General features: G+C 36.8%; 1 protein-coding gene and 1 non-coding gene across 2 annotated transcripts in view; one reads left to right on the top strand and one right to left on the bottom strand.

The window, feature by feature from the left end:
* The window catches only part of DNAI4 (dynein axonemal intermediate chain 4), a 93,851-nt gene that overhangs the window by 26,742 nt on the left and 42,277 nt on the right, over window positions 1–24,832 (bottom strand). Inside the window, 3 exon segments of the mRNA XM_043575204.1 lie at window positions 463–671; window positions 4,366–4,560; window positions 12,671–12,826. Of these exon segments, the coding sequence (XP_043431139.1) occupies window positions 463–671; window positions 4,366–4,560; window positions 12,671–12,826 (560 nt within the window).
* LOC122482315 lies at window positions 12,540–12,642 on the top strand. The gene has a single exon (XR_006297107.1). It is a non-coding gene; the product is annotated as a U6 spliceosomal RNA (small nuclear RNA).

Below are 24,832 nucleotides of genomic sequence, written 5' to 3' on the forward strand. Positions count from 1 at the left end.
AAAAGTATTTGCTATTACTGGTAGTAATAATATTTTAAGAAATCTCAAAATTATCTTGTATATTTTCAGGGTCACTAGATTAAGTATATATTTCTGAATATGATTACTTTAAGAAGAATATTAATTTGGGTACATGAGCTTGATATATCTGAAAATAAATCAATTAGATGTTATCTTCTGGTTCACTTTTCAATATCTGATATGGATTCAGAGAATACTATGTCCCAAGTACATCTCCTAAAATTAAAATGATGACATTTCATACTAAAGGAGAAAAAATTATTTTGTAACTATTATCATTTTCTACTTTTTGAAACATGAACTTGTTGTAGAGGTATGTTAAAAACTCCACTTTATGTCAAATAAAATCCCTTGCCTAATGTCTGAGAAAACAAACAACTAGTACTTGACAGTCACCCTTATACTCTAAAGACAGAATTGTTAAAATGTTCAATAACTTACAGGATTTGTTCTATTCCAGGCAAGGCTGCTCACATTAAGGCCTTTGGTTAAGTCACAGGAAAATGACCAAAGTCGTTCTAAATTGGCTGGTATTGTTGATTGTCCTGTACTTATTTCTATTTCTTCTTCCTCTTCCTTCTGACCCTCTTCCTCTGTCTTTTCAAGTTTTTCACCTTCTTGAAAGTCTTCAGGTTTTTCAGGTTCTGGTTCTAAAATTAAATCAAATGAAGAGATTATTGTCCTCCATTCCTACAAGAGCCTTCCAAAGGGCCCAAACAGCATCTCTCCCTCTGAGACACTTAAAGCACCACTGGATCTGCTGGATGATATGGCCCAAGTGACAGGGCATTCTGAATGACTACCTGGGCCTCTTGTAGAATCTTCTGCTCTCCTGGGCTTACTCAAAGCTAGCATTTTTTTCATATCACTTAGTGAATAAGCCAAAGTAGCACATCCAAATGAGGAATATGTTGTCGCCAAAGAACAAAGAGGTCTTCTAGGCATGGTACCTTTTTTGGTTATAAGAGTGGCCAGAAGAAACAACTTATCCTTAACCTTTGGAAATTTCACTGAGGTGGAAAGCCCCTGAAATTTTATCAGAGGTGCCTGGGAGGCTCAGTCGGTCAAGCGTCCGACTTCAGCTCAGGCCATGATCTCGCAGTCCATGAGTTTGAGCCCCGCATCAGGCTCTGTGTTGACAGCTCAGTCTGGAGCCTGCTTCAGATTCTGTATCTCACTGCCTCTTTGCCCCTCTCCCGCTCATGCTCTCTCTCTCTCAAAAATAAATAAACTTTAAACAATTAAAAAAAATGTTTATCAGATTTATTTCTCACCCTCTGGGATGCAAATGTCTTACTAATAAGTCTACTTCTTATTCACCAGGTCTAATCAGCATAATGTCATCAATGTAATGGACCAGTGTGATATCTTGTTGAAGGAAAAATTCCCTGAAGACTAAATTAGGACATAAAACTAAAGAGCTGATATACCCCTATAGGACAGTGAGGGTGTATTGCTGGCCTGGCCAGCTGAAAGCAAATGGCTTCCAGTGGGTTTTATCAACAGGTACTGAAGAAAAAAGAAAGCATTTTCTGTGTCAATAGTCACATACCAGGTACCAGGTGGTGTGTTAATTTGCGCTGCCAAGGAAACATCTGGAACAGCAACTGCAATTGGAGTCACCACCTGGTTAAGTTTACAATAATCAACCATTATTCCCCAAGATCCTGCGTTTTCTTTGCAAGCCAAACAGATGAGCTGAATGGGGGAGGTGATGGGAGTCAATACTTCTGCACCTTTCAAGCCCTCGATGGTAGCATTAATCTCTACAATCCCCCCAGAAACACAGTATTGCTTTGGTTTACTATTTTCATAGGTAGCGGAAGCTCTAGTGGCTTCTACTTATCCATTTCCTACCAGAATAGCCTCCATTACATAGGTCAAGGATCAAGTGTAGGGCTTCTGCCAGTTGCTAAATATTTCTATTCCAAAGTATACATTCTGGAACAGCGGAAATAACTACAAGATGAGTTAAGTTACCCACTGGACCCACTGTGAGATGGACCTGAGCTAAAATTCCATTGGTCACCTGACTCCTATAAGTCCTTTCCGGCTAACAAACCATAGTGATGTTTTGGGACTCATGAAGTTAGTATCTGTCCAGAGCTAGTGTCCACTAATCCCTGAAATTTATGATTATTTCTTGTTCCCCACTACACAGTCACTCTTGGAAAAGGCTGTAGGTCCCCTCTGGGGAAGGCTGAGAGAAATTTTAACAGTATACATTTTTGGTAGTGTGGTGAAATATTTTCTCAAAGAGACACAGCCTCCCCTTTATCCAAGGAGTTCTGGGTCTACAAATTGACTCAAGCCTAGAAATTGCTTAAAGGGCTATGACTTTTCTTTTGTAAAGAAAAGACTCTTCTGTTTATACAGATGAAGTAAGAATTTAGGAGGAGACTACATTTTATGGGCTGATTTATCTCCCCAAAATTCATATATTGGAAGGCCTAATCCCCAGTACCTTAGAATGTAATGGGTTTGTAGACAAAGGCTTTAAAGAGGTGATTTAGTTAAAACAAGGCCACTATTCTGGGTCCTAATCAAATATGACTGCTATCCTTATAATAAGAGGACATTCAGATACACTGAGAGACACAGGGAAGGCACAAGCACAGATAAAGAAACCTAGTGACGAGACCGCAAGAAGGTAGTCATCTGCAAGCCTAAAAGAGAGGCCTCAGAGGAAACCCCAACTGTACTGACACCTTCAGCTCAGACTTCCAGTCTCCAGAACTATGGGGAAGTAAATTTCTGTTGTTCAAGCCACCCAGTTTGTGGTATTTTGCTACGGCAGTGCTAGCAAACCAATACAGCACCTACCTATTTCTCTTCTAAGGACATGATGATCAGCTAGCCAATGCCACGGATCTCTGTGAGTCAGACTGTTCTGATTACTGCTCTTTACCCTACAGTAACCATGCCCACCTTTTCATTGGTGATTAACTGCTGCCACTTATCCCCTGCAACTCAGAATCTAATTGTTTAAGGATCTCAGTTGACTAGCAGTAGTTCCCACTACAATTTCTGACCTACAGAGAAAAGTGAGCAAAGAATTCTTCAAGGATATTGGGGCACCCAGCCAATTTATTTTTCACAATTGTGCTAAAAGGTGTATTATCCGGATACTTCTATAGTGGATAAGCAGGTCATCATGATAAATCCACCCTAACATTCCAATGTCCCAAAGCCTTTGGATACCTTTCTCTATAGTGTACCAAAGCAGTTCTAACATTTCAACTTTATTTAGTAAAAAACCACATTTTGTCATTCTGGGTCCAGGACTGAAGCCCCTGCCTCTGCCCCAGGCCAACATATGTACAAAACTGTAAATGCATTTTCTTTTCCTTATGAATTCTTTTAATAACATTTTCTTTTCTCTAGCTTATTTTATTGTAAGAATATAGTACCTAATACATATAATATAAAAATGTGTGTTAATTGACTTTATGCTATAAGTAAGGCTTCTGGTCAATAGTAGTTTACTTGTAGTTAATTTGGGGGGAATCAAAAGTTATACTTGGAGTTTCGACTGTGCCAGGGTCATCACCCTAAGCCCTGCCTTGTTCAAGGGTCAACCGTACTTACCATATGAACCCACTTATATGATATACCAAAACAGTCAATCTCTGGTGAGAAAAGTCAGGTTAATACCTGTTTATGGGGGGTAAGGTTTAACTGAAAAATAGCACAAGGGAAATCTTAGGGTTTGTAATTTATTCTACAAAATGGGAAGATACTGAAGGTTTTTTAAGAGTTAAATGCCATGTTCAAACTTGTGTATGGGATACATCAGCACACCAGGATAGTAAAGTAGAAAGAGAATTGGAATGAGATCAGGCCTTGGTTGAATGCCTAGCTTTGTCATAGACTCTAAACTTAGAAAGTTTCTGTACTCTTCATCTTCTTCATTCAAAAATTGAAGGGTTGAATTCATCTCTAAAATCTTTCAAAATATTCTGTGAACATATGAGACGGGATTTGTAGCAATAAGAACAGGAAGAATGCCCCTGTAATAAAATTAGGGATAGGTAATAAACACCAGAACCTGGAAAGTGTCAATGGCAATGGAAAGGGGGTTAAATATGAGAAAACAATTCAGTACAAGGGCAAGGAAGAGAAAAGAGCCATGGAAGCTTTTGTAGATTTTAATCTAAGGGGTGACCTCTTTTTTGTGTGCTCTGTAGTTTGAATTCTACTGTTATTTGGATGTTTAATGCTAAAAGGTATATAAATATGTCTTTTGATAAGTGATGATCCAGTCTGGAGGTTACATTTAAAAATGATAACGTCATTCAATTTTTTGATTATTTGAGCTTGTCTAAATGTGATTTTTAAAAATACCTTTTAAAATAGGAAGCTGACGATAAGCTGCAAGTTTTGGTTGAAATATATTTTCCATTAGAACTCGTTCCATAAAAAATAAATCCTGATGAAACTTGTCAGATTTCAATATTGTCTCTGAGTGGTCTACTTCATCATCATGGACTTTAGTCAAAATTACATTTTCTATATCCATTAAAGAACTAGCTTCACTATCTGTAAAATACAAACATGATGCAAAGATAAAATAATTTAAGTAGTATTAGATGATTCATGCAGTCAAAGGATTTTAAAATGACATTTTGTCATTACTGTTTGTTTTCCTCCAATATTCAACAACTTCAATAAACATTTATTGAATATCTTTTATCTACCAAGCACATGAAAAATATACATATATTATTTCATTTTGGAATTCTTAACCATTCAAAAATGCACTGTTTATCAGAAGATAAGCAATGATAACCTCATAGGTAATTTATATCTCTATACCTTGTTCTTCAAATTTAAACAAGATTATTAGTCTTCAGATGAAGGTCTGACTGGATTACTGTTTTATAGAAATACCATACGATTGTGTTAATTTTTTATTGATGCTACAACAAACTACCCAAAACTTAGTAGGTTAAAATCACACAAATTTATTATTTTGAGAGTTCAGTCAGTTAGAGGTCTGACCCAGGTCTCACTGGGATACAACCAAAAAGTTAAGAGGGTTATGTTTCTTTCTGGAGGCTCTAGAGAGACTTATCTTTTTCAGCTTCTACAAACCACCCAAAACCCTTCCTCCATCTTGAAAGACAACATCACTGCATCTCTCTGATCTTCTGTCATTACATCTCTCCATGACCACAGTGCAGAAAGGTCTCTACTTTTAAGTAGCCATATGATTAACTACTCTCTCATTCTACTAACAGAAACCACAACACAAAGACTCTTGGCCACATTTCCCCTTCATTCTTTCTGCCTCCTGGCCAACTCTGGTACTTCTCTGTGTAGCTCACAGTGTAGAATGTTTCTTCCTCTTGAGATTTGTGAATATAACAAGCTATCATTTCAATGGCAATAGTGTCCTGATCTGTTGGCCTTGCCATGCCTAAATAATAATAAAGTTCGGGGCACCTGGGTGGCTCAGTTGGTTAAGCGGCCGACTTCAGCTCAGGTCACGATCTCGCGGTCCGTGGGTTCGAGCCCCGCGTCGGACTCTGGGCTGATGGCTCAGAGCCTGGAGCCTGCTTCCGATTCTGTGTCTCCCTCTCTCTCTGACCCTCCCCCATTCATGCTCTGTCTCTCTCTGTCTCAAAAATAAATAAACGTTAAAAAAAAATTAAAAAAAATAATAATAATAAAGTTCACATTAAAAAAAATATATTGTCTATTGGGATGCCTGGGTGGCCCAGTTGGTTAAGCATCCAGCTCTTGATTTCAGCTCAGGTCATGACCTCATGGTTCATGGGTTTGAGCCCCATGTTGGGCCTTGCATTATCAGTGTAGATTCTCAATCTCTATTCTTCTCTTTCAGCCCCTCCCCTGCTCATGCTCTCTCTCTAAAATAAACATTAAAAAATTTTTTAAAATATTGTCTACAAGCCCAATTTAAATGTAAAGACACAGATAGATTAAAAGATAGAATTAAAAAGATATGTTAACACTATCAAAAGAAGACAGAGTAGCTATATTTAATTTCAGACAAAGTAGACTGTAGAACAAGGAAAATTATCAGCAATAAAGTGAAGCATTGCACAATAATAAAGAAATCAATTCTCCAAAAAGACACAGCAAGCCTAATCATTTATGCAGCAAAAAATCAAGACTACAAATCTGTAAGGCAAAAACTAATAAAATTGCAAGGAGAATTAGACACATCCACTATTATAATTGGAAACTTTTAACACTTTTTAAACAGAATACACACTATTCTCAAGTTCACTTGGAATGCTCACCAAGATAGAACACATTCTGGGGCGCAAAGCACACCTAAACAAACTTAAAAGAATAGAAATAATAAAAAATGTGCTCTGAGACCACAGTGGAATTAAACTAGAATTTAATAACAGAAGGATACTTGGATAATCCCAAAATATTTGGAAATTTAAAAAACATATATAAATAAAAAATAGGTCAAAGAATAAGTTCCAAATAAAATTTTAAATTTTTTAAATATTTGAACTAAATTAAAATAAAACTAAAACTTACCAAAACTTGTGAAATGCAGCAAAAAGAATTCTTGAGGGAAATTTATAGCATTGAATGCATATACTAAAAAGAAGAAAATCGGGGCGCCTGGGTGGCGCAGTCGGTTAAGCGTCTGACTTCAGCTCAGGTCACGATCTGGCGGTCCGTGAGTTCGAGCCCCGCGTCGGGCTCTGGGCTGATGGCTCGGAGCCTGGAGCCTGTTTCTGATTCTGTGTCTCCCTCTCTGTCTGCCCCTCCCCCGTTCATGCTCTGTCTCTCTCTGTCCCAAAAAATAAATAAATGTTGAAAAAAAAATTTAAAAAAAAAAATAAAAAGAAGAAAATCTAAAAATTAGTAATCTAAGCTTTCATCTCAGGGTGCTAGAGTAAGGAGAGCAACATAAGCCTAAAGTAAGCAGGAAACAAATATATATATAAAATATATAATATATAATATATATTAAATATGTAATAAATATATATTAATATATATATTAAAGCATAAATCAATAAAATTGAAAACGAAATCATCAGAAACAATCAATGAAATTAAAAGTTGTTTCTTTGAAAATATCGATAAAATTCATAATCATCAGCCAGGCTAAACAAGAAAAAAAAATAAAACATCTAAATTGTCAGTATGAGCAACAGCAAAGGTATCATCACTACTGATCCCATAGCCCAAAAGAATAATAAATACTGTGAATAACTCTTATGTCCACAGATTTGATAACTTAGACGAAACGGAGCAATTCCTTGAAAGACATAAACTGCCAAAACTTACACAAAGAGAAATAGGTAATCTGAATAGGCCTCTATCTGTAAAGAAATTGAATAGATAATTAATAACTTTTCTAAATAGAAAGCATCAGGCCCAGATGGTTTTACTGGTGAATTATATTAAACATTTAAGGATGTTTATACAATCAGAAAATAAGTAGAGAGAACACTTCCCAATTCACTTTGTTAGACTGACATTACTCTAATATGAATACCAGATGAAAACATTACAAGAAAAGGAGAATTACAGAAAAATATTGTTTATGAAAGCAACACAAAGATCCTCCAACAAAATATTAGCAAATCAAATCTAATAGTGTACAAGAAGACTTATATGACAAAGTGGGGTTTGTTCCAGGTATGCAAAGCTAGTGCAACCAACTAGTAAAAACCAATCAATATAATTCAATATAATTTACTAGTGCAACTAGTAAAAACCAATCAATATAATTCACCAGATCCACAAGCTAAAGAAGAAAAATCACATTTGATTCAGAAAAATCTTTTGACAAAATTCAACAGTCATTTATGATTAAAAAAAAAAAAACCCCAGGAGAATAAGAACAGATATGAATTTCCTCAACTTGATTTTTAAAAAACCTATGAAAAACCTATAACGAACAGCATATTTAATGGTGAAAACCCAAAAATTTCCCCACTAAGGTAAGAAACAAGGCTAGGATATTCCTTATCATCACCTTTATCCAACATCATACTAGAAGTCCTAGTCCTACAATAAGTCAGGGAAGAGAAATAAAAATTATACAAATTTGAAAGGAAAAAAAACACTTTGTAGATGACACGAATGTTTGTGTAGAAAATCCCCATAAGTTGTGAAAAAATATAAAATTCTCCAATTATAATAAAAATTAAAGCAAGGTTGCAGTAAACACCATTAATATACAAAAATCAATGGCTTACCTATAAACCAGTGATGAACAACTGAGAACTGAAATAGGGGCACTTGGGTGGCTCAGTCAGTTAGGTGTCCGACTCTTGGGTTTCAGCTCAGGTCATGATCTCACAGTTCATGAATTCAAGCCCCACATCAGCCTCTGTGCTGACAGTGTGGAGTCTGCCTGGGATTCTCTCTCTCCCCCTCTCTCTCTGCCCCTCTTACATGCTCTCTCTCTCTCTCTCAATCAATCAATCAATCAATAAACTTACAAAAAAGAAAATTGAAATAAAAACCATAATACTATTTATATTGGCACTAAAAAGTTAAATGCTTAAGTTATAAATCTAACAAAATACATACAAGATCTACATGAGGAAATTACAAAACTCTGATGAAAGAAATCAGAGAAGATCCAAACAAATTTTCAAGGATAGGAAGTCTCCATATTGTTAAAATGCCAATGTTTTATAATTTGATCTATAGCTTCAGTGCAATCCCAGTCAAAAAATCCCACCAAGTTAATTTATTGACATTGACGAACTGATTCTCAAGTTTTTATGGAGAGGCAAAAGAACAAGAATAGCTAACACGATGCTGAAGAAGAATAAGACTGACACTACCCAATTTTAAGAATTACTATAGAACTACAGTTAATCAAGACAATGGGATATTGGTGAAAGAATAGATAAATTGATCAGTGTAACAGAATAGAGCTCAGAAACAGACCTACACAAATACATTCAACAGATATTTGATAAAGGAGCAAGAAAACTCAAGGGAGTCTTCAACAAATGAACAATCGGTCATCCGTATGTTTAAAAAATGTAAACACAGAATTTATGCCTTTCACAAAAATTAACTGAAATGAACCTCAATATAAAATACAAAACTAGGGGCGCCTAGGTGGCTCAGTAGGTTGGGCGTCCGACTTCAGCTCAGGTCATGATCTCGCGGTCCGTGAGTTGGAGCCCTGTGTCGGGCTCTGTGCTGACCGCTCAGAGCCTGGAGCCTGTTTTGGATTCTGTGTCTCCCTCTCCCTCTGACCCTCCCCCATTCATGCTCTGTCTCTCTCTGTCTCAAAAATAAATAAACGTTAAAAAAATAAAATAAAATAAAATAAAATACAAAACTATACATTTTTCTGAGACAACATAGAAAACCCAGGTGACCTTGGGTTTGGTGATAAATCTTTGGATACAATACCAAAAGCACAATTTGAAAAAGAAAAAAAAAATGTTAAATTGAACTTTATTAAATTAAAGGATTAAATATGAAGGATCAAGAAAATGAAGAGACAAGCCTCAAAATGGGAGAAAATTTTGCAGAATACTTACCTGATAAAGGACTTAATTTATCATAATTCATAAAATACAACAATAAGAAACAGTCCCATTTAAAAAATAACATAAAATTCAATTAGACCCTTCACCAAAGAAGATATAAATCTACCAATAAATATATGAAAAACTGTTCAACATCACATGTCATTAGGGAATTGCAAATTAACACAATAATGAGATGGGGCGCCTAGGTGGCTCAGTCAGTTAAGTCTCTGACTCTTGATTTTCGTTCATGTTATGATCCCACCATTAGTGAGACTGAGCCCCATGTTAGGCTCTGCACTATTAGTACAGTGCCTGCTTGGGATTCTCTCTCTCCCTCTCTCTCTGCCTCTCCTCTACTGGTATGCTCTCTCTCTCTCTCTTTCTCTCTCTCAAAATAAATAAATAAACATTAAAAGAAACAATAATGAGATACCACTACACATCTATTAGAACAGCTAAAAAGTTTTAAAAATAAAAAATAAATAAAAACGTTGAAAAAAATTTTAAAATAATAAAAAAATAAAAAAAATAAAAATGTTTTAAAAATAAATAGTATCAGAGGCACCTGGGTGGCTCAGTCGGTGAAGTGTCCAACTTTGGCTCAGGTCATGATCTTATGGTTCATGGGTTTGAGCCCCACATTGGGCTCTGTGCTGATAGCTCAGAGCCTGGAGCCGGCTTCCGATTCTGTGTCTCCCTCTCTCTGCCCCTCCCCTGTTCATTCTCTCTCTCTCTCTCTCTCTCTCTCAAAAATAAACATTTAAATAAATTTTTTAAAAGTAAACAGTATCAAATACTGATAAAATGAGGAGCAACAGAAGCATTCACTTGCCTTGCTGGTGGTAATACAAAATGGTACAACCACTTTGGAAAACAGTTTCATAGTTTCTTAAGAGTCTTAAGCATACCCTTACTATATGACCCAGCAACTGTACTCCTAGGTATTTACCCAAATGAGGTGAAAAGTTATGTCCACACAAAAACCTACACAGGAATGTTCATAGCAGCTTTGTTCACAGTCACCAAAAACTAGAAGCAACAAAGAAATCCTTCAATAAATAAATAAACACATTGTGGTACATGCATATAATTTAATATTTTCTAGTGAAAAATAAATGAGCTGTCAAGTCATGAGTCGGCACACAGGAACCTTAAATGTATATTGTTTAGTGAAAGAAGCTAGTGTGAAAAAGCTACATATTGTATGATTGCAACTATATGACATTTTGGAAAAGACAAAACTATAGACAAAATAAAAAGATCAGCGATGGTCAGAGGAATGGAGTGAGAAGGAAGGATGAGTAGGTGGAGCACAGGGGATATTTAGGTCAATGAAACTATTCTATATGAAACTGTAATGACCGATACATATTGCCTTTGACAAAACTCATAGAACTGTACAACACAAGGAGTGAACCTTGATGTAAATTATGGATTTCAGTTAATAATAATGTATCAATATTGATTCATCAATTGTAACAAACATACCACACTATTGCCAGATGTTAGGAATAGGGGAAACTGCACCAAGGGCTGGGGGAGGGATGAAGGAAGAAATTAGAAGGATCTCTCAGTACTCTCTACTCAATTTTTCTCTAACTCTAAACCTGTGCTTCAAATGTCTATTACGTTTTCAAAATCTAAAGCGCTCTTAAAAAAAAAAATGGGGCGCCTTGGTGGATCGGTCAGTTAAGCGTCTGACCTCAGCTCAGGTCATGATCTGGCAGTCCATGAGTTCGAGCCCCACATCAGGGCTCTGTGATGACAGCTCAGAGCCTGGAACCTGCTTCAGATTCTGTGTCACCCTCTCTCTCTGCCCCTCTTCTGCTCATGCTCTGTCTCTCTCTCTCTCTCAAAAATAAATAACCATTAAAAAAAATTTTTTTTAAAGAGCCCATGAGAGAAAATAATTTCTCCTTGTGAACTGAGCTAGGGTCTTACACATTCAAAAATGAAAATCATGGCCCTTTTTCCCTCAAACGTAATGGCTAACATACAACCTGTACATTCAAAGTTTAAATAGAATAGAAACACTTCTTAAACCAAATATGGGCCATATTTAACTTTTTTTCTATGTATTTGCATTATAAAATCTCAGAGGCAAAAGGGACTTTAGAGGTGATCTAATAATGCTACGAGTTTTTATCTGACTCTCCTTTATACACTCAATAAATCCGATCATTTACCTCTGCTGCCTTTTTCTATTTTTTATTTCTTCCCTTTTCCTACTTATGGTCTCCCCTATCCCCTTAATTGGCCATAATGCTAAACTAGAGTATGCTTTTATTTTGTATTATAGTTCTTGAATATGGTTCTATTATTCCTTTTTGCTTTTTAAAACACACCCATATACACAAGAAATAAAAGACCCACAAATTGAGACATTTTTCTTTTAGGACCTTCCAGTTACACTTTTTTTGTGTGTCAATGGCCTTAATAGAGGTGGAGTACGTATATCCAATTTTGAAGTCCCAATGTAATTTTTCAGCCTAAAAGATTGATGTTTTTCTTAGCAATTTTTCGTAGGAAAATTTTTAGCTTCTAAAAGCAAAACTACTATATGGACATTAACATTTAAGCAACAAACAATGTTTCTTTAGAGCTAACTAATAATTCATTCTTCCCCCTCATTGTTCTCTGGGAAAATAAACTGGTCTTCATTGTAAACAACTTTCAGTAAAACATGGCTATAGTCTACATGACTATATAATTTAAATATAATTTTAAAAACCAAAAGAATATTGGTGACATATTTAACATATGTCATAACATATATGAAAGAGAGCTTAAGAGCGAGTAAGCAACAGAGAAAGATAGACTCTTTGAAGCTCTTGACAGGTATCCAAGAAAAATTAAATTTTTCAGTTCAGAGTCCAAGATGATGTGAAAGACTAACAATGCTATTTCTGAATAAAAGTTGTATTTTTCACGTTTCACCAGAAATGAAGTATTGTAACTGCCAAGAAAGAATTTACTTACAATGACGTGTGAAAACGTCACTTTTTAAAAACTGAGATAGTGCTTGCTGAGGCAGCACGTACAGTAATGTTAGAATGATACAGAGAAGACTAGCATTTTGTGCAAAGATGACACACACATTTGCGACACATCCCATTAAAAAAAAAAAACTGAAATAAATGAAACCTTACCTTTTTCTGTAGTACTCCCTGGCACTCTTTGCTCTCGATCTTTAGAAGGTACATTTGCTTTACCACATGAATCAAGGATAGATTGTTTTGCTGGTAAAGATGAAAGCTCCATAGCAATATAAGAATCATGCAAATCCCAAGCAGTGGACATTATACCTAAGTAAAGAGATAGGTAAAAATTAGTTTCAACCAAGTTCTAATAGTTTAGGTTATACACAACTAGTTATAGAAAAATCTCTCCGTGTTTTAATGATAACTCCAAGTTATCCTCACCATCCTTTTTGATACCCTCTCCTTTCTCCCTTCCATCCCAAGCTGATGCAGCAGAATCCCATCAGTCTGTCGCTATAGGTCTTGCTTAATATGGACCTGGACAACCGTGTCATAATAAGCATTTAGCATTCTTTCACTTCTGGTTAATATGTTTATATTCTGTAGAACTTTTAATTTATAATAATATAATCTCATTTTTAGCACATAACATCTCCTATATACTTAATGTGAAAAGATTATACTTGCTGGGAAAATGTAGATTCTGTTCTCAAGAAATTTGTAAGGTAGTAGGGTTATTATCTTCTCTTTCAAAAATTTGTGTTTACATTATATTTGTTCATTTGAGCAAATATAACAACAGTCTCCAAGCAAAAATTGGCAATATTATTTATCTCCAAATAAAAAAAAGAATTCCAACCCCTTTCATTATTGATATAACAAAGAAAGGCTCATGTAGCAATTATTTTATCAGTGACCATATTCCTAAGGCTAAACTTGCTAAATTTTTAAAGTCCAGTGATTTACTAAAGAATTATTTTCCCTAAAAATCAAAACAAGATCTGGATATAATAAATGCAACCACCTCATTGTTAAAACTTTTATGTTCATAATACAAAATGAAGGAGCTCTGGTATTTCAAAATGTTTTCAATCAGCAAGAATATTAACTCACATTTCATAGTAACATTTCTATTTTATTAAACCTAGTTATATTTAACAAAGTTATACACAGAATACCTAGCTTATTTCGCTAATTGAAAAGGGTACAATTTCCATGTTCATAGTAAAATACCATAGGAGGTAATTGTGTCTTTCTATGTTGAACTACTTAAACTTTTTTCTTCCTTTAACTGAAAGTTTAGTAATTTGAGTAAATAGGAATATACTGTTATGTGATCACTAATAATTGCTACATAAATAAAGGTACATGTTATAAATTACATGAGCAATATAAAATGTTAGGGTGATTTAAAGTTTTTTCTTATTTGAGAATAACAAATAACATGGGTAATTTTAGTTTGGGTACCATCATGACATTTGTACATTTGAATAAATTAACCTAAGAAATAAAAAAATCTCAAACCACATGCCATAATAACATGTACAAAATAAAACAATAAATAATGAATGTTTTTTTTTGTTTTTTGTTTGTTTAAGTTTTTATTTAAAATCAAGATAGTTAACATACAGTGTAATATTAGCTTCAGGTATACAATTTAGTAATTCAACACTTCCCTGCAACACCTTGTGCTCATCACAAAAGGTGCATTCTTTAATCCCCAACCTTAATCACCTACTTAACCCATCCCCCTACCCAACTCCCCTCTGATGACAATCAGTTTGCTCTCTACAGTTAAGAGTCTGTTTCTTGAAGAAAAAGAAAAAAAGCATGATTGTGACTTCCCAATTTTATACTGTTTTTTATACTAAATAAAGTTTTAACTAATATCAGAAAAAAAGTATTCCCAACTATATCTGTGTTTTGAGCGTTTCTGAGTCCAGAATATGCCGAAACAGTTTTTACCCATTTTAAAATATTGTTTCTCTCTATTAGTTTAACTCAGACTATAAAAGAATAGCAATTAGCCATATAACATTTGCAGAAAAATAATTTTATATTTTAGCTGAGTAAAAAGATATGCTTACTGTGAAAAAAGAAAAGAAAAATATGACTTATATTTCCATCACCCAAAGATAATAACTGCTAACATTTTGGTCTATGTCCTTCCAGAGTCACATATGAACAAATAGATATGTGTATTTTTTATAATAGAAATGAGCTCTTATCATGCTTTTTAAAAAAATTTTTTTAGAGAGAGAATGCATGTGCAAGTGGGTGGAGAGGGGCAGAGGGAAAGAAAGAATCTTAAGCAGGCTCCATATTCAGTGCAGAGCCTGACCTGGGTCTCAATCCCTCGACTCCAGGATCATGACCTGAGCCAAAATGAAGAATGGGATACTCAACCGACTGAGCCACCCAAGAGCCCCTACACATGTTTTTATAAAAGACATTATTGTAGTATAATATCCATAGAAAACAAGCTGGTTTTATGAAATCTGCAAAGATTTATTGAATTATACACTTATTGAATTATCTATTTATTCGAAATGCCACTTTTATAATAAACTACTATATGTATACTGTCAGGTGGAAACTTTTCCTTCACTCTCTGTAAATCTTTACAGAGGGAACTTCAGCTAAATTAACACCTTGACCTCACTATAACCCTCATTCGCTCACTGTGGAGAAAAGTGACTAATCCTATAGGACAGTTTAGAAGGCATTGTGCTTAGCCACTTCCAGATTCTTTTGTTAGGTCTGTTCAATGGCAGAAAGCATGCTTCCTGGTCTGGTCTCACCCCTAAAAAAGAAGGTCTGTGCTGGTCTAGCTGTGCTAATTACTACTGGTAAGATCTATTCTGAAAGGAAGAAATGCCAATTCCACTTAGCTGCAGATTTAAGACTACATTTTTTCAATTAACTTTATCAGTAATAAAGCTAATATTTGACTTCCATCTCTCTGACTCCCGAATCTCTTTCAATTTCATCCCAAATCAGGCAAGGAAGACATATTCTTTTTTTACTGATCCATAAGACTTTAATATTTAATTGGTCTGCACTGAAATTTTTGAATATGGACTATCTCTCATTATTTTTAACTAAACTTTTCTATGAAATACTATCATTCATAGAAAAGTGTATAACACTTATATGTGTAAAGAATTACTACCATGTACTCACCAGCTAGGATAAGAAATAGAACATCTCCAGGTGATTAGAAGCCTCCTAGACACTCTTCTATCATAGCCCACCTCCTTCTAGCTACGTCAAACAGAAGCACATCCACTTTTCCTAACTTTTGGAATGGTCATACTCTTGCTTTGCTTTATTTATTTTTTTTTTTTTTTAATTATTTTTTTTTTCTGAAATTTATTGACAAATTGGTTTCCATACAACACCCAGTGCTCATCCCAAAAGGTGCCCTCCTCAATACCCATCACCCACCCTCTCCTCCCTCCCACCCCCCATCAACCCTCAGTTTGTTCTCAGTTTTTAACAGTCTCTTATGCTTTGGCTCTCTCCCATTCTAACCTCTTTTTTTTTTTTTTCCTTCCCCTCCCCCATGGGTTCCTGTTAAGTTTCTCAGGATCCACATAAGAGTGAGACCATATGGTATCTGTCTTTCTCTGTATGGCTTATTTCACTTAGCATCACACTCTCCAGTTCCATCCACGTTGCTACAAAAGGCCATATTTCATTTTTTCTCATTGCCATGTAATATTCCATTGTGTATATAAACCACAATTTCTTTATCCATTCACCAGTTGATGGACATTTAGGCTCTTTCCATAATTTGGCTATTGTTGAGAGTGCTGCTATGAACATTGGTGTACAAGTGGCCCTATGCATCAGTGCTCCTGTATCCCTTGGATAAATTCCTAGCAGTGCTATTGCTGGGTCATAGGGTAGGTCTATTTTTAATTTTCTGAGGAACCTCCACACTGCTTTCCAGAGCGGCTGCACCAATTTGCATTCCCACCAACAGTGCAAGAGGGTTCCCGTTTCTCCACATCCTCTCCAGCATCTATAGTCTCCTGATTTGTTCATTTTGGCCACTCTGACTGGCGTGAGGTGATACCTGAGTGTGGTTTTGATTTGTATTTCCCTGATAAGGAGCGACGCTGAACATCTTTTCATGTGCCTGTTGGCCATCCGGATGTCTTCTTTAGAGAAGTGTCTATTCATGTTTTCTGCCCATTTCTTCACTGGGTTATTTGTTTTTCGGGTGTGGAGTTTGGTGAGCTCTTTATAGATTTTGGATACTAGCCCTTTGTCCGATATGTCATTTGCGAATATCTTTTCCCATTCCGTTGGTTGCCTTTTAGTTTTGTTGGTTGTTTCCTTTGCTGTGCAGAAGCTTTTTATCTTCATAAGGTCCCAGGAATTCACTTTTGCTTTTAATTCCCTTGCCTTTGGGGATGTGTCGAGTAAGAGATTGCTACGGCTGAGGTCAGAGAGGTCTTTTCCTGCTTTCTCCTCTAAGGTTTTGATGGTTTCCTGTCTCACATTTAGGTCCTTTATCCATTTTGAGTTTATTTTTGTGAATGGTGTGAGAAAGTGGTCTAGTTTCAACCTTCTGCATGTTGCTGTCCAGTTCTCCCAGCACCATTTGTTAAAGAGGCTGTCTTTTTTCCATTGGATGTTCTTTCCTGCTTTGTCAAAGATGAGTTGGCCATACGTTTGTGGGTCTAGTTCTGGGGTTTCTATTCTATTCCATTGGTCTATGTGTCTGTTTTGGTGCCAATACCATGCTGTCTTGATGATGACAGCTTTGTAGTAGAGGCTAAAGTCTGGGATTGTGATGCCTCCTGCTTTGGTCTTCTTCTTCAAAATTCCTTTGGCTATTCGGGGCCTTTTGTGGTTCCATATGAATTTTAGGATTGCTTGTTCTAGTTTCGAGAAGAATGCTGGTGCAATTTTGATTGGGATTGCATTGAATGTGTAGATAGCTTTGGGTAGTATTGACATTTTGACAATATTTATTTTTCCAATCCATGAGCAGGGAATGTCTTTCCATTTCTTTAAATCTTCTTCAATTTCCTTCAGAAGCTTTCTATAGTTTTCAGCATACAGATCCTTTACATCTTTGGTTAGATTTATTCCTAGGTATTTTATGCTTCTTGGTGCAATTGTGAATGGGATCAGTTTCTTTATTTGTCTTTCTGTTGCTTCATTGTTAGTGTATAAGAATGCAACTGATTTCTGTACATTGATTTTGTATCCTGCAACTTTGCTGAATTCCTGTATCAGTTCTAGCAGACTTTTGGTGGAGTCTATCGGATTTTCCATGTATAATATCATGTCATCTGCAAAAAGCGAAAGCTTGACTTCATCTTTGCCAATTTGGATGCCTTTGATTTCCTTTTGTTGTCTGATTGCTGATGCTAGAACTTCCAGCACTATGTTAAACAGCAGCGGTGAGAGTGGGCATCCTTGTCGTGTTCCTGATCTCAGGGAAAAAGCTTTCAGTTTTTCCCCGTTGAGGATGATGTTAGCTGTGGGCTTTTCATAAATGGCTTTTATGATCTTTAAGTATGTTCCTTCTATCCCAACTTTCTCAAGGGTTTTTATTAAGAAAGGGTGCTGGATTTTGTCGAAGGCCTTTTCTGCATCGATTGACAGGATCATATGGTTCTTCTCTCTTTTTTTGTTAATGTGATGTATCACGTTGATTGATTTGCGAATGTTGAACCAGCCCTGCATCCCAGGAATGAATCCCACTTGATCATGGTGAATAATTCTTTTTATATGCCGTTGAATTCGATTTGCTAGTATCTTATTGAGAATTTTTGCATCCATATTCATCAGGGATATTGGCCTGTAGTTCTCTTTTTTTACTGGGTCTCTGTCTGGTTTAGGAATCAAAGTAATACTGGCTTCATAGAATGAGTCTGGAAGTTTTCCTTCCCTTTCTATTTCTTGGAATAGCTTGAGAAGGATAGGTATTATCTCTGCTTTAAACGTCTGGTAGAACTCCCCTGGGAAGCCATCTGGTCCTGGACTCTTATTTGTTGGGAGATTTTTGATAACCGATTCAATTTCTTCGCTGGTTATGGGTCTGTTCAAGCTTTCTATTTCCTCCTGATTGAGTTTTGGAAGAGTGTGGGTGTTCAGGAATTCGTCCATTTCTTCCAGGTTGTCCAATTTGTTGGCATATAAGTTTTCATAGTATTCCCTGATAATTGTTTGTATCTCTGAGGGATTGGTTGTAATAATTCCATTTTCATTCATGATTTTATCTATTTGGGTCATCTCCCTTTTCTTTTTGAGAAGCCTGGCTAGAGGTTTGTCAATTTTGTTTATTTTTTCAAAAAACCAACTCTTGGTTTCGTTGATCTGCTCTACAGTTTTTTTAGTTTCTATATTGTTTATTTCTGCTCTGATCTTTATTATTTCTCTTCTTCTGCTGGGCTTAGGCTGCCTTTGCTGTTCTGCTTCTAGTTCCTTTAGGTGTGCTGTTAGATTTTGTATTTGGGATTTTTCTTGTTTCTTGAGATAGGCCTGGATTGCAATGTATTTTCCTCTCAGGACTGCCTTCGCTGCATCCCAAAGCGTTTGGATTGTTGTATTTTCATTTTCGTTTGTTTCCATATATTTTTTAATTTCTTCTCTAATTGCCTGGTTGACCCACTCATTCGTTAGTAGGGTGTTCTTTAACCTCCATGCTTTTGGAGGTTTTCCAGACTTTTTCCTGTGGTTGATTTCAAGCTTCATAGCATTGTGGTCTGAAAGTAAGCATGGTATAATTTCAATTCTTGTAAACTTATGAAGGGCTGTTTTGTGACCCAGTATATGATCTATCTTGGAGAATGTTCCATGTGCACTCGAGAAGAAAGTATATTCTGTTGCTTTGGGATGCAGAGTTCTAAATATATCTGTCAAGTCCATCTCATCCAATGTCTCATTCAGGGCCCTTGTTTCTTTATTGACCGTGTGTCTAGATGATCTATCCATTTCTGTAAGTGGTGTATTAAAGTCCCCTGCAATTACCACATTCTTATCAATAAGGTTGCTTATGTTTATGAGTAATTGTTTTATATATTTGGGGGCTCCGGTATTCGGTGCATAGACATTGATAATTGTTAGCTCTTCCTGATGGATAGACCCTGTAACTATTATATAATGTCCTTCTTCATCTCTTGTTACAGCCTTTAATTTAAAGTCTAGTTTGTCTGATATAAGTATGGCTACTCCAGCTTTCTTTTGGCTTCCAGTCGCATGATAAATAGTTCTCCATCCCCTCACTCTCAATCTAAAGGTGTCCTCAGGTCTAAAATGAGTCTCTTGTAGACAGCAAATAGATGGGTCTTGTTTTTTTATCCATTCTGATACCCTATGTCTTTTGGTTGGCGCATTTAATCCATTTACATTCAGTGTTATTATAGAAAGATACGGGTTTAGAGTCATTGTGATGTCTGTATGTTTTATGCTTATAGTGATGTCTCTGGGACTTTGTCTCACAGGGTCCCCCTTAGGATCTCTTGTAGGGCTGGTTTAGTGGTGACAAATTCCTTCAGTTTTTGTTTGTTTGGGAAGACCTTTATCTCTCCTTCTATTCTAAATGACAGACTTGCTGGATAAAGGATTCTTGGCTGCATATTTTTTCTGTCTAGCACCCTGAAAATCTCTTGCCAATTCTTTCTGGCCTGCCAAGTTTCAAAAGAGAGATCAGTCACGAGTCTTATAGGTCTCCCTTTATATGTGAGGGCACGTTTACCCCTTGCTGCTTTCAGAATTTTCTCTTTATCCTTGTATTTTGCCAGTTTCACTATGATATGTCGTGCAGAAGATCGATTCAAGTTACGTCTGAAGGGAGTTCTCTGTGCCTCTTGGATTTCAATGCCTTTTTCCTTCCCCAGTTCAGGGAAGTTCTCAGCTATGATTTCTTCAAGTACCCCTTCAGCACCTTTCCCTCTCTCTTCCTCCTCTGGGATACCAATTATGCGTATATTATTTCTTTTTAGTGTATCACTTAATTCTCTAATTTTCCCCTCATACTCCTGGATTTTTTTATCTCTCTTTTTCTCAGCTTCCTCTTTTTCCATAACTTTATCTTCTAGTTCACCTATTCTCTCCTCTGCCTCTTCAAGCCGAGCTGTGGTGGTTTCCATTTTGTTATGCATTTCGTTTAAAGCGTTTTTCAGCTCCTCGTGACTGTTCCTTAGTCCCTTGATCTCTGTAGCAAGAGATTCTCTGCTGTCCTGTATACTGTTTTCAAGCCCAGCGATTAATTTTATGACTATTATTCTAAATTCACTTTCTGTTATATTATTTAAATCCTTTTTGATCAGCTCATTAGCTGTTGTTATTTCCTGGAGATTCTTCTGAGGGGAGTTCTTCCGCTTGGTCATTTTGGATAGTCCCTGGTGTGGTGAGGACCTGCAGGGCACTTCCCCTGTGCTGTGGTGTATACCTGGAGTTGGTGGGCGGGGCCGCAGTCAGACCTGATGTCTGCCCCCAGCCCACCGCTGGGGCCACAGTCAGACTGGTGTGTGCCTTCTCTTCCCCTCTCCTAGGGGCGGGATTCACTGTGGGGTGGTGTGGCTCGTCTGGGCTACTTGCACCCTGCCAGGCTTGTGATGCTGGGGATCTGGCGTATTAGCTGGGGTGGGTAGGCAAGGTGCTCGGGGGCAGGAGGGGCAGGCTTAGATCGCTTCTCCTTAGGTGATCCACTTCAGGAGGGGCCCTGTGGCAGCGGGAGGGAGTCAGATCCGCTGCCGGAGGTTTGGCTCCGCAGAAGCGCAGAGTTGGGTGTTTGCGCGGAGCGAGCAAGTTCCCTGGCAGGAACCGGTTCCCTTTGGGATTTCGGCTGGGGGATGGGCGGGGGAAATGGCGCTGGCGAGCGCCTTTGTTCGCCACCAAACTGAGCTCTGTTGTCAGGGGGCTCAGCAGCTCTCCCTCCCTTTGTCCTCCAGCCTTCCCGCTTTCTGAGCAGAGCTGTTAATTTCTGACCTCCCAGACGCTAAGTCGCGCTTGCTGTAGGAACACAGTCCGCCCGGCCCCTCCGCTTTTGCAAGCCCGACTCGGGGGCTCTGCTTGGCCGGCGAGCCGCCCCTCCGCCCCGGCTCCCTCCCGCCAGTCCGTGGAGCGCGCACCGCCTCGCCGCCCTTCCTACCCTCTTCCGTGGGCCTCTCGTCTGCGTTTGGCTCCGGCGACTCTGTTCTGCTAATCCTCTGGCGGTTTTCTGGGTTATTTAGGCAGGTGTAGATGGAATCTAAGTGATCAGCAGGACGTCCGGTGAGCCCAGAGTCCTCCTAAGCCGCCATCTTGCCGCTCGCCACTCTTGCTTTGCTTTAAAAGGTTTCTCTCCTGTGGTAGATGCTGTTAGTGTCCTGCCCGTATCTGTTATGCATTACCTCTTACTGGTCAATCTCCAACTGCCAGCACCTACATTGTTTTGCTTGGGGCCATCTTTGGCCACTAGGGCCACTTTGATGTGCACAAATCAGGCCAGAAGTACCAAGGAACTAACAAGCCCATCAGCCTTCAAAAAATAATTTAGAAAGTTGGAGCATGATAAGATAACTCTGGCTCCCAGATTCTCTAGCAGTATTGAACTCGTTACCCAAAGAGGTAATTTGTTAGATCACATAACCTTTGTTGGCTGCCTACCCTTTCTTGTTTCACTTACTCCCCTACCAGTGTTTCTTAGGATTACCTCCAAAATAAACTATGTGCACTCAGATTCTTTCTGCAGGGGTTTCTTCTTAGAAAACCTCAGGTAAGGCTCTCTGATATATGTATACTTACACAATATATACTCTAGTTTTAAAAACTGAATAGCAAACACTATCACAGATGAATAAAAAGAGAACAAAATCACTACTATTAGAGGAGGACTACTAAAGGAGGACTCTCAGGAGAAGATCATCAGAACAGTCTGGGTCACATTCTGACTTCAGCTTCCCTGAGAGTTTACAAGAGCCACTTATGAAGAAATCACATGGTGAGATCATGAATGTGTCCTTGGAAACACAGAACTTAATCTTCAGAGGGCACCTGACAAGCTGGGCATCGAATATCCAATGAAAGTATGGTTAGGTAAGTGGGATGTTCTATATTTTCTGTTCATCATGTCTTCTCTGCAGCAGTCAGGGTAAAACAGAACATGTCTGGGCAGGAAAGGATTTCTAGGAATGTGTCTATTTTATTTAGCTATTTAATTTATTGGCATACAAATGTTCACTTTTTTTAATAATCTATTTTATTTCTGTAAGGTCCTCACTTCCACTTTTCATTTTAGTAATTTGAATCTTCTCTTATTTTTCTTTAGTCAATCTGACTAAAGTTTTGTCAGTTTTGTTGATCTTTTCAAAGTACCAACTTTTAGTTTCATTAGTTTTTCTCTATGTCCACTCTAATCTTTAGTATTTCCTTCCTTATGCTGGCTTTTGGTTTAGTTTTATCTTATCTCATTCTTAATGTGTAAAGTTAGATTATTGATTTGAGACTTTTATTATTTTTTTTATTGAAGTATAGTTGACAAATAATGTTACATTAGTTTCAGGTGGGGATCTTCTTTTTTAAATGTATCTGCAGCTGTAAATTTCTCTCTAAGCACTACTTTCACTATATAAGTTTTGTTATGTTTTATTTTCATTTTCATTCATCTCATCTCAAAATATTTTCTAATTTCCCTTGTACTTTCATCTCTGATGCACTGGTTGCTTAAAAGTGTGTTGTTTGGGGTGCCTGGATGGCTCAGTTGGTTAAGTGTCCCACTTCGGTTCAGGTCACGATCTTGTGATTTGTGAGTTTGAGCCCCGCGTCCGGCTCTGTGCTGAGAGCTTAGAGCTTGGGGCCTGCTTCAGATTCTGTGTCTTCCTCTCTCTCTGCCCCTCCCCTCTCCCCCCCACCCTTTCTCTCTCAAAAATAAACATTAAAAAAATCATTTAAAAGTGTGTTGTTTAATTTCTAAATATTTTTAAATTTCCCAGTTTTCCTTTTGTTATAGGGTTTTAATGTCATTAAGTGTGGTCAGAAAAGATATTGACTTAAAAATTTTTATTACCTCTTGTTTATTACCTAACATAATGGTGTATTCTTGGAGAGTTTTCCATGTGAACTTGAGAAAAAAAATGTGTTTTCTGATGTTTGGGGATGGTGTATATGTCTGTTATGCCTAGTTTATATTATTTAAGTCCTCTATTTTCTTTCTCATTGATAATCTCTCTGGTTGTTCTGCCCATTATTGAAAGTGGGGTACTAAAGTCCCAACTCTTATTGTAGAACTTCCTATTTTCTCCCTTCAATCCTATCAATTTTTGCTTCATATAGTTGGAGGCTCTCTTGTTGAGTACATATGGGTTTATAATTGTTATATCTTGTTTATGGATTGAATTTTTTATCAGTATATAATGCTGCTTGGCTCCTGTAATAATTTTATATAAAGTCTACTATGTCTGATATTAGTAAAGCCCTCTCAGCTTTTTTTGGTTGCTATTTACATCCTTTCACCTTACATATTTTTGTCTGTGGCTCTAAACTGAGTCTCTTATTAGACAGCATATACTTGGATCATGTTTAGTTTTTGTTTTTTAACCCATCCTACCAATATCTGCCTTTTAATTGGAGAATTTAATCTACTTATTTAAAACAATTACTATTCAGGAAGGATTTCTTCCATTTTTGTCTTCTTTATGTCTTATGTGTTTGTTCCTCAATTCTTTCATTACTGCCTTCTTTTGTGTTTACTTGATTTTTTAATGGTGTTCTGCTTTGATTCCTATCTAATTTTCTTTTTTGTAATTTTTGAGTTATATTCTTGGTGGTTGCCTTGCAGATTACAATTAATTTCTTAAAATTTTAACCATCTATTTTGAATTAATACTACCTTACTTCAATAGTATACAAGAACTCCTATACAGCTCCATCACACCCACTTTGTGTTGATGTTGTCACAAATTACATCTTTATATACTGTGTGTCCATTTGTATAGTTTTATAATTATTGTTTTATGCATTTATTTTAAATTATATTGCAAAAATAGTGGAGATACAAACCAAAATTATAATGCTGACTTTTGTATTTACCTATGTAGTTACCCTTCCAGTGCTCTTCATTTCTTCATATGACTTCAAGTTATTGTCTGGTGTCCTTTCATTTCTGCCTGAAGGAGTCCCTTTAGCATTTCTTACAAGGCAATTCTACTAATGCTAAATTGTCTTGGCTTTTGTTATCTGGGAATGTCTTATTGTCTCCTTCATGGGAAAGTATTTAATCTTAATTATTTAATTTCTCCCTCATGAGGATTATTTGAAGGATATAGAATTCTTGGTTGACAGTTTTCTCTTTCATCTCTTTAAGTATGGCATCCCACTGACTTC

Source organism: Prionailurus bengalensis, chromosome C1, assembly GCF_016509475.1.
Source record: "Prionailurus bengalensis isolate Pbe53 chromosome C1, Fcat_Pben_1.1_paternal_pri, whole genome shotgun sequence".
In the NCBI taxonomy this organism is placed as follows: Eukaryota; Metazoa; Chordata; class Mammalia; order Carnivora; family Felidae; genus Prionailurus; species Prionailurus bengalensis.